We start from the raw sequence: 11094 nt of genomic DNA, 5'->3' as shown, positions 1-11094 counted from the left end.
TGGACAAGCCAGGAGGTCAGTGGGGCAGGTGGCTTGGGATCAATCGTGCAGAGCAGAGCTAATTCCTTTGTTGCTTCACCTATGATGCCTGTTCGTAACAATTTTAACTCATCGGAATGTTTTTTCATTGAGTGCTTGACATTGAGACTCGTGGGAAGGTTCCAACTCCCAAAAGATTAAAAGCAACATGCAAATAATGGTCTGCCCAATATTAATTTTGCTGGTATTTAGGAGGTAAAAAAAAAAAAAGGCAAATTAACCCAATTTGCAGTATTATGTCTGTCATAAGCACTTTAATTCAGTTCAAGTCAACTTGAGCCAGAAGAAGGATAAAAAGGAATAAGCCCATAAAAAGCCCTGTAGCTAGCCAAAGGGAAGCTGTTAGTGGCCTCTAAACAGCCAGTTAACAGCTAGATCTGCTCTGACGCAGTTCTTTTCCATCGTTTTATGAAGCAGAAATCAAAAATAGTTGTAAAAAGCAAAGGGCAACAAGGTCAAGATAAAGAGAGTGTGAGTACACACTCATCATTGCAAAGTAATGATTCAAAGTGTATGTAAATGAACGGATGAGCTGCCTGACCTCAGCAGATCCACACTCTGGAGCTGGAGCATGCCGGTGGGATCTCAGCACTCGTCAGGAGACCTCAGTCACATTGAAAGCTTGACCAGTTCAGCCTCTGGATCAGTCCATCAAAACAACCCAAACCAGCACCTTCACCCATTACATTGCCAATGAATTTTGATCTGAGCTTAAGGATATACATATTCTTTTCAGCCCAACCAGACCGTCTCCACAACAGCATCCTGCTTGATGTTTTATAGCCATTACCAAAACTGAGTAAATACAGCAGCTTTGTTATCTCAGGGGTCCTCCAGAGCTTCTCACAGTAGAAATGCTCCAGCCGCTGCTGCAAGATTAACCAGAGAGTGTCCTGGATCCAGCAAACACACTGCCAAATCCTGTAATACAGCTCAACACCCGGACATGGGATGCTACACCCCTCTGTGTACCTGGTGGCCGGGTCAGGGACTGCCTCACTGCCGTTCCCAAGGCTGCTTTTTAAAACACAACCAAAGAAAAAAACAAAACAGGCTGTTTCTGTTCTGTCCAACTTCAAGTCAACTAGAATAACATGGCTCAGAGTCAGGGGATCACAGCTCTGTGACGGACTGTCTTTCCCCCAGGTCAGCTTCTCATGCTAGGTGCCTGCATTGTCTAGACACATCTAACGTCAGTGCAGAGATTGTCGCTCCTGACTTGCAAATTTTGTAAGAATGCCCCAGTTCCTGTGGTTCCTAATTCCCCTTTAGAAATTCTACCTGTCATTGGCACAGGGCAGAACTGTGGGACGTGATGCATTTTGGGCACCAGGGCAAAGACGTGAGACACACGTAAGACAAAAAGGCGACTGAAAGTTTGATTGAGGTCAAAAAAAAAAAGGAGGTGCATAATTGGCACCATCACCCCGGATCCACCACCATAAAATAGCCCCTTGAGTGGCAGCATGCTGCAGAGGGGTAACTTCAGCTGAGCTCCTGTGATACGTGCACCGTAACAAAGGCAATTCCAGGTCTCCTGTGTACAGAAAGGCTAAAACATGGTTAAAATGCACTTGGAGTCTAACGTCCAAACCATAGACATGGGAGATGATGGACATGAGGTCCATTTGTTTGTAAACTGGTATTTCTGAGGCACAATTCTTACATCAAGATGAGACTACTCAACAGTGTGCCTTTGAGTTCAAAGCAGGAAGGATTTAACCAGCTCCCAGAGAACAGCAGTGAAAATCCCCTGCTGCCAAAGTCATTTTGCCTGGGTGCAGGAACTCGGCTGTCCCTGCTACTTCAGGATCCAGTCTCCAGTGAGTTGCCTCCCCGGTCCCTTCTCTTCTCTCCAGGAACCAGGGCGAAAGCCCTCGGTATTTCAATGTCATCACCCCAACGCGTTTACATAAGTGCAAGTGAGGGATGGAGGAAGGGGATATTCCTGCAGACGTGAGTACAAGTTTTAGCTCAAGAGAGCTATTTTTGACTGCTCCAGTGTTTCGGCTGTCCCCACATTCCCCCCACTCTCTCTCCCTCCCTCCTGATCTGATACCTGACAAAACCTCTGGTTTTCACCCCTCAAACAGGGGCTCTCCCCAGATCAGAGGATCTCAACAATGAGATAATAGGAGCACCGGACATCTTTGGTGCTTGCCTTTGCCCTCACCCCACAGAGAGAGAGTCTCTCTCTCTCTCTCTCTCCCTACTGCTTTCTCGTACTCTAGGACTTGCCTTGACCCTCTAGCACCTACTTTACTGCTTGCAGCTGTAGACCACCTCTTCCTGCATGCACTGCTGGCACTCAACATAGCAACACCACTGCACCTGGCAGTGGCAAGAGAAGGTAACCAGCCGGCTCTGGGTGTTATAGCCTCGTCCGCAGCACATGCTGTCACAGTTGCCTTCCCGAGAGCAGGTCCTCCCAGCAGTTCCCAGGGAGTATTTGCTGGGACGACAAAAGCTGGGGGAGTCTTCCACATACACCAGGTCGGTAGAGCGGGGCGAAGCGGGGTGCTTGGAGGAATGGCTGTGTCTCTGTGGGCCAGCCAGCTCTGAGTGTCCCACTGCGTCATTGGTGGTGCTGAAGACCTTGACGGCATCATCGTAGCGCAGCTTCAGCAGTCGTCCAATCTCGTGGAAAGGTGAAAGCTGCTTCCAGCATGTCCGGACAGCACATGAGCCGGAGACACCATGGCACTTGCATGTCGTTTTGAGACCATTTTTCACAGCCTGATAAGGAAGAGAAGTGGTAGTCATTATCTGCCAGGACCATGAGCCTAGTTCTGGGTATAGGTAACACCTCAGATGATTGCAGACAGCCTGGAAGTACTTAGAATCATAGAATCTTTTAAGTTGGAAAAGACCTTTACGATCATTGAGTCCAACCATCAACCCAACACTGCCAAGTCCACCACTAACCCATGTCCCTCAGCACCACGTCTGCCCGGCTTTTAAATCCCTCCAGGGATGGTGATTGCACCACTTCCCTGGGCAGCCTCTTCCAATGCTTGATAACCCCTTCAGTGAAGAATTTTTTCCTAATATCCATCCTAAACCTCCCCTGGTGCAACTTGAGGCCGTTTCCTCTTGTCCCATCGCCTGTTCCTTGGGAGAAGAGACTGACCCCCCCTGGCTGTCCCCTCCTTTCAGGGAGCTGTAGAGAGTGAGCTGTAGAGTCACCCCTGAGCATCCTTTTCTCCAGGCTGAACAACCCCAGTTCCCTACTTCAGTTTTATTGGTATTATTCCTATTTTATGGAGGAGAAACTAAAAAAAACCAAACAAACAAAACAGAGGAATGGCTACAGAGTTGACTGGTGAGACAGAGAGCAGCAAGCCTGAACGAGGACATATGGCCGAATGCTGAGTACTGAATAAATTTTTACTAAGTCTATTTGGAATAGCAGCAATAGTCAACCATGAAACTGAGTATCTCCAGCATAGTGGATTCCCTTTGGTAGATTCAAATCAAGAGAGTGATATGTCAGTAGCCTGTAACATGCAGGTCAAAATGCTTGATCTAATGGTCTCCCTGACCCAAACTTGTGACATGACTAGGTCCATAGCAAATTGCCAGCAGACTCATAATGATCTCAAGAGTGTCAACTCTTAATCTACTTCACATGTCACACAACCTCTGAAGATCTCACTGTTCTCAAAACTCCCTGTGTCCACGGCGCAACCCATGGAGTAATTCAGCCAGGGAGTTTTACAGCTGTTACTGTGCTGCCTATTACTGTCACTCCACCTCTGATACCACCAGAGGATACAGGATGCTACTCTGACACTCCAAACATGCAGCTCCTCACACCAGAGTTCAGGAGTCTTTCCAGGGAGCGCTCAGTACCATAAGGTCCACAACACACAGGTAAACAGGTCTGGTTTGTGAGTAGGGGCAGTGAACACCCCTTTCACAAACAGCCTTGGTTAGAAGACTTGCATTGAGTCCTAACTTCTTTCTGGGCCTGCTGATGCAGCTCCTCACCTTGATGCCAACGTTGGTGTTGTGGATGTCAACCTTGGCCCGCAGGTCTTTGCCAATCCTCTTCTGACCCAAGAATTTTTTCAGGAACTTGGTGCTGTATTTGAGGTTGTCTCCACAAACACCCCATTGCCAGGCCTTGCGGTTCTCCAGGTCTGGGGAGTCATCGCAGGTGCAGCGCTCCATGCGCCCAGCACTACACGCTCTGGCCAAGGAGTGGGTGAGAGCTGCAGAAGACACTGCATAGAGGAAGGCAGTTTCCTTAAAACCTGCACAGGAGAAGGATTAGGAGAGGGTAGGAGCAGGAAAGGCAAAATAAGGTGTTCATCCACCTCACTGGCTCTCCTGGCTGTCCGTGAACTAAACCCAAGTCAAAAACTTGGAAATACAAAGAGACGAAACTCTTCCATTACCTGCACACTGTTCCTAGCAGACAATCTCAATATCAGGTTTGAGGTGGAGTAACACCCCCGGCTCACCTGGTGGCTGTGACCAATTCAATATGGAGACAGGAGACCACTCATGAATCAAGGGATGGGTGGCAACAGCCAAACAGCCCTGGGAAAATATTCAACTGCAAAAAGCGACAATCATGAAACTCCATTTGTCCTCATCCTCACCACAGAGCTGATAGGTGTGAATAGAAGCCGTCAACCAAAATCATTCTGTGGCTTGAAATCAGGAAATATTTAGTAGAGACTGAAAAAATATTTTAAAAATCTGACCTGTTGTTTAAAAATGTGTTTAAGTGGGACTGGGTTGTCACAGTAGTAGTATTTCAAATGGAAGGATCACATGTAGTTTGAATGGGAAATGCTCCATGCTGAAGAACATCATGTCTTCAATGTGAAGATGTGGGATCAGAGAGGAATGGGTATGTTGATATGGCTGATTCACATCACACAACTGATTCACACAACACTGACTGATTCACACAACTGATTCACACAACACATCAACACTGATTCACACAAATCTGACCTAAATCCCAAAATACTTTGTTTTGATTACTTTCCTCCTCTCCTGTTTAATCCAGGTGAAAATCTTAATATTTCCTCCAGAGTTTATTGGCAGAAAACAAAACTATTAATGGGAAATTGTTTAACAAGTCCACAATTTAGGAAGTAGGGCAAGGAAGAGAAAGACAGACAACTGATCAGGAGCTCAGAGTGCAGGAATGGGTAAGATTGGCCAAAATAGAAAAATTGCTGTTTATAATAAATAGAGCACTTGTACAATGCATGGAAGGAAACACAATGAAGCAAACAAATATTCCACATTCGAAAATTCAAAATTTCCTTCCATATCAGAAGGAAAAAGTTTGTTCCCCCCAAAAATGGAAGACAGAGAGAACCACAGAGACCTGATCTAGTCTTGCAGTTAGCCCTGCTCTGAGCAGAGGTTGGAAGGGAGCTCTAGAATTAACCCAGTCCAACCTCAAATCTTTCCATCATTCTGTTCCCTCAAAGAATTTCTATCCAGCTGTAATAATAGATCAGACCATTGACTGCCGAGATCTGGGTGAGGTCACCATAAATCTGACCAGAGAACAGGAAAAAGAGTCCTTCTGATAGAAGAGGGATATCAGAGAGAAGAATGAAAAATTGACTAATCATCAAGATAATGGAGATGCTGCATTAGCAAATGGAAGGCAGACATCATAAGAGTTCATTGGAATTACAGAATTTTAGAGGAAAGATCTAGCATCAGTATGGATGTGGATGAAAGAGTCAAGAAAATGAGGAGGAAGTCAAGGAGATTGATCAACAAACTGCTTCCTACCTCGCTGTTTTAGTTGCTGTATCACTGGGACAAGTAACTTGCAACTAAACTCTCTTGTTGATGATGCTCTATAAAATCTCTCAGGCCACTGGAAGAATAATGAAAAAATGTCACCAAATCTGTCAAAAGCTTTGGAAAAGCTGACATGCGACGCAGTCAAGACAGATTACAGATAGCAACATGTGACTCACACATTTTCACCCAGTGGCTAACCCAAAAGAAGGGGCAAAGAGAGGGTAAAATATGTTTGATATTCTAAATCTGAAAAATAATTCCAGTAGCTTTCTCCAAATGCTTGCAAGATTCCCAATATCCTATCTGGCATACTGATACCAGAAGAGAGGAGAACATTTTCAAAACACTTTCCCATACCATATAAAGCTAGCAGTACCAGTCAGCTCCACATACCCTGCTAAATCTGACTTTGTGGAATACCACACTGCTTCTGCTATTTCTGACCAGTGATGGTTTGGTTTCTTCTGTGGCACTCCACATAAGTGCTGGCCAGATCTCAACCCACTTGAAATCAGAGACCATTGCTTGTGGTCAGGCCACTGCAGACAGCAGTAACTGAAGATAACGAGCATACTTTCAAATCGTCTCCTTCTTCTCCCCCCTCCCACCTCCTTTTATGGCAAAGGTCCAGTGTCACCAGGCTCCCAAATGCTTGTTTGAGAAGTCTAAGATGATTCCTTCTACTTTGTCATAAGACACTGACCACCGTCTGTTTAATTGTTTAATTCACAAATCAAGGAGTAAAGGAAAAGCTGAATGGTCCTTAAGCCCTTGTAGAATAACAACCAGCAATACAGCAGCTGTTGAAGCTGGATTTTCAGTGGGACATAGCACAAATGAGCAGCAATCAGCTCCAACAAGCATGATTTGAGAAGATCTAAATACAGATTTCTCCACGTGTCCTGGTTATCCATCCTCCCGCTATGTCAATGGAGCTCTTGTGACAAGAGCCAGTGGGGCCTGAGCAGATGCCCAGGCTCTCAGGGTCTGGTTTAGGCATGAGCCACTCTCTTGACCCCATTGACTGTGTTGCAAGTGACTAAATGAAATCTTAAACACTCGGTGCAAGGGGGAACATCTAAATGCACGTCTTTGCTGGGCAGTAGTCAGTTTGGTGCAAATATCCATCACAGAGTTGAATTTCAAGATGTTGAAGCAAGCCAGCTTCCCCTCGTAGGTCCTTATCATAGAATCACAGAATTGTCAGGGTTGGAAGGGACCTCAAAGATCACCTAGTCCCAACCCCCCTGCCCTGGGCAGGGACACCTCCCACCAGACCAGGTTTCTCAGAGCCCCATCCAGCCTGGCCTTAAAAACTTCCAGGGATGGAGCAGCCACAGCTGCTCTGGGCAACCTGGGCCAGGGGCTCACCACCCTTATGGTGAAGAACTTCTTCCTAACGTCCAGTCTGAATCAACCCATCTCTAGTTTTAATCCATTCCCTCTAGTCCTACCATTACCCGACATCCTAAAAAGTCCCTCCCCAGCTTTCTTGTAGGCCCCCTTAAGATACTGGTATGCCACTATAAGGTCTCCTCGGAACCTTCTTTTCTCCAGACTGAACAACCCCAACGTGCATCCTTGCACTTGTCCAAGTCCTCCCCTGAGCTCTTTGGAATTATTTCTTAGCTCAGCAGCCTATAAATACAGAAAAACGTTTGCTGCAACAGCAAGACACTGTTCTGTGGTGTGGTGTGTTCTAGACCACAAGGAAATCTATAATAGGAGGAGTTTAGCCATGTGGTGATTCTGCCAAAGGAAAGATGCTCAAAGTCAAAGATTTTTCAATGCTACAATAAAGATAGTGGGAGCATTTCAGAGCAAGCGGAAGAGACATCTCTGTGGGGAAAAAACCCAAACAAAAAAAACCAACCAAACAAGCAAACAAAAAAGAGCAGACCAGAAAGATACAGCATTGTACAAAGATTTAGGATGGAAAGATGTCTCAAGGTCTTTTGTACGACCTCCTGCTCACAGCAGGGCTAGCTCCAACGCAAGATAAATTTGCTCAGGGTTTGTCCAACTGTATTTTTAAAATCTCCGGTTTGGAAATTCTACATCTCTGAGCCACTGCTCCTGTGCTGCACCATTCCTAGATTCCTCATGACATCAATGAAACCACTGCTTGAAGGTCAAAGAATCTGACCAACATGGAATGGATTGATGGAGGGGAGGATTCTAGAGTGCTCCTTTCTCAAGAAGGATTTTTCTGAGTGTCTGGATCTGAGCTGTCTTTGCTATAGGTATTTATTTTCCCTAAATCACCACATTGTTTGAGTTGAACTACTGCGTACCTCACCTCCAGTGCAATTGGCTGTCTCTATGGCACACCTTGGAAACTGAAAGATCACCATGGCTTTACAAACCTTTTATAAAGACAACAACTGTCGCTGTGCAACAAGGTGGCTTGAAATGTCTGTCCAGAATACTTTTCAATCTACCCCTTTTCATAGATTTTTCTTCAAGAAGTGGAGAAGGAATGCAGAAGGATTTTGCATGGATCAGTGCAGAGTAACAGCCACCATAAGTGACTGCAATAGTCATAGAAGGATTGTAGGTTACGCAGAAGGAGTTTCCCAGTTGTATCCAGAGGAGTGTCAATGCAAAACAACAAATGGTGCAGACTGCGAAAATAAACCTGGCATTTCAAAAACCAGAAAGCCCTTGGCATTTTTGTTTTGTTTTTTTTTTACTTACTAAAACTATGCAAATACAAGAAAAAAGCTGGCGTGTGTCGAAGCAGGAACCGCATAGGTGATCCCGATCAGTCATAGCAGTTTTTCAGTTGTCACTGCAAATTAAGCGTGGCTTTTCACCTATTACAAAATTGAACGATCTCACTGGGACATAATCTTTTTTCCCCTCTTGCACTCATAAGACCATTAAAGACTGATAAAAAGAGTGCATTTTTCTTTACATTTTCTCTAGGACTACGGCAATATAAAACTATTTAATCGTTTCTAAAACTCTTCATCACTACTTGGGTGAAAGGAGCATAGTCCTTTGTCTGACCAGCAATTTCCAAGGCAGCAACAAAACAGCAGTAGGAATATGTGAGAAACAGATCAAAAGTGGCAGCTGAAAATGTTCATGTTCTTTGTGAAAGAAACTAATCTATTTGCAAATAAAAGGAAAATGAGAACTACTCATTGCTTCCAGCCAACTGTCCTCTCATATAGGAGATGTATATAGCATACTTTTCTGTATTAAATCATCATTTGATCCTTAAGATTGTGTAATAAAAGTTTTCAAACACTTATCCTCATCTGCCAAAACAGGTTTTAAATTACAGGTGATATTTTATTTTGTCAGTCAGGAGTCCATGGAAATGTTGAGGCATGCCACCATGAGATAATTAAATGTTTTCCAGCTATTTGAAGATGAGGATTATTCAATTGTCATTTTCAAGTTCTTTGAGGTTGATGGAGGTACAGATGTCAGAAAGTCACTAAAAATGATCACAAACAGCTTCTTCCACAGTGTGCTAAAAAATGCACAATGGAGCCTTGCAATGAAGTAAATCTGATCTTGTATCTGCTGGGTTACTAAAATATTAACTTAATATTTACTTTAACACAATTTGATAATTTTTAATGGAAATGTTAGAAAGTTTCAATCCCATTTAAAAAAAAAATTAACATTTTTATTTCATCAAAGTTAATATTGGCTTATTCAGCCCCCTTTTTTAAGACCTTAACTTACTAAACATTATCAAAGGACTGAAACTCAGTAATACTGAAGACTGAAACTTAGTAGATGCTACTAAACATTATCAAAGGGCTGAAACTCGGTAACAGGCAGGTCAGGCATTGTTTGGATGAGGATAGGTTCAGCAGAGTGTATGAGCATGCTCTGGGAGCTTTTATTAAGACAGTTTCAGGGTCTATCTTTATTCTATTTTCCCCAAGCTCTTATAATGTAAAGGATTTATTATGCTCCCTCCTACCTCAAATACAGAACTTAGAGGACATTTTCTTCCTCTAAAGCTTTCTGTGAAGCAGAAGCCAGTGGCTCTTCTGCCCACTCTGTGTGAACTTCTGCAGAAACTCCGAATACACATGAAAGAGTCTGAGGAGATATTTGTAAACATGCACTGAAATGACTTAAGGCTGATAAATAGCTTTTTCAAACAGTGTATTAGGATTAAATTCTGTATCTGAGAACAACAGAGATTTACATACCAAAATATCAAAAGAGCTAAAAAGAGCATTTTCTTAATAAGTCCCTTGACATAAGGCACTAACCCTTTATTTTTCACAGCATCATTCTTGATTGACAGCCAAGGAAGATGGTCAGTCTAGGAAACTCTGGTCTCGGACAAAAATCCACAAGTCAAGGACGTGAACTTCCTTCTGCTTTTCAATTTGTGACAAACGGCGCATGAAAAATGAGGATAAGGCATATTTTGTGGCAAAAAAATTGCACAGGTCTCATTCCGAGGCAAAACAGATGATCTCTGCACTCCCTGGTCACTGCCCCGCTTTTCTTAATTTGATATTTAATGATCAATTGAATTTAATAATCCGGGAGCTCGGCACTGAGCAAGATTTGGTACTGCAAACAAAAGACTACCTTGTACCTCGCTTCAGCAGGCTGGTCCGTCCTTCCAGGCTGCAGTTCCAGCGCTCGCTGCGAAACTGGTACTGGCACTCCATGATCCCAAGCCGGATGGCATCCCGCAAGGTCTCTGCCAAGCCAGGCTCCCTCCGGCAAAGCCTCTTCTGCTTGCGGGACAGCTTCAGCAAGTCACACTGCTTCACGTGGACCTTCCCCTGGGCAGCGTTTGTGGAGGGTCCCAGGGATGGGAAGTGGGTCAGAGCTTCTTTCCCAGTCAAGCTGAAAGAAAGCGGAAAAAACAGTGAGTTATGGAAGATGGCTGAGGGAGCTAGGGTTGTTCAGCCTGGAGAAAAGGAGATTAAGGGGAGATCTTCTCTTCTCGCTCTCTACAACTCCCTGAAAGGAGGGGATAGCCAGGGGGGGTCGGTCTATTTTCCCAAGGAACAAGTAAAAGAACAAGAGGAAACGGCCTCAAGTTGCGCCAGGGGAGGTTTAGGATGGATATTAGGAAAAAATTCTTCACAGAAAGGGTTGTCAAGCATTGGAAGAGGCTGCCCAGGGCAGTAGTGGAGTCGCCATCCCTGGAGGTATCTAAAAGCCAGGCAGACGTGGTGCTGAGGGACATGGGTCAGTGGTGGAATTGTCAGTGTCAGGTTCATGGTTGGACTCAATGATCTTAAAAGTCCCTTCCAACCTGGGCAATTCTGTGATTCT

At 44.4% G+C, this 11094-nt stretch overlaps 1 protein-coding gene across 1 annotated transcript; it reads right to left on the bottom strand.

Annotated features, from left to right (window-relative positions):
- Nucleotides 1-2298: 2298 nt before the first annotated feature.
- WNT9B (Wnt family member 9B) lies at nucleotides 2299-10652 on the bottom strand. Its single transcript, XM_074562151.1, has 3 exons — nucleotides 10403-10652; nucleotides 4030-4295; nucleotides 2299-2775 (listed from the first exon to the last, which is right to left on the bottom strand). The coding sequence occupies exons 1-3, from the start codon at nucleotides 10476-10478 to the stop codon at nucleotides 2299-2301; spliced, it is 819 nt and encodes a 272-aa protein (XP_074418252.1). The 5' UTR covers nucleotides 10479-10652.
- Nucleotides 10653-11094: the final 442 nt, after the last annotated feature.

The sequence above is a fragment of the Larus michahellis genome, chromosome 18 (genome assembly GCF_964199755.1).
Source record: "Larus michahellis chromosome 18, bLarMic1.1, whole genome shotgun sequence".
Lineage (NCBI taxonomy): Eukaryota > Metazoa > Chordata > Aves > Charadriiformes > Laridae > Larus > Larus michahellis.
This window is presented reverse-complemented; position numbering and strand designations above follow the sequence as displayed.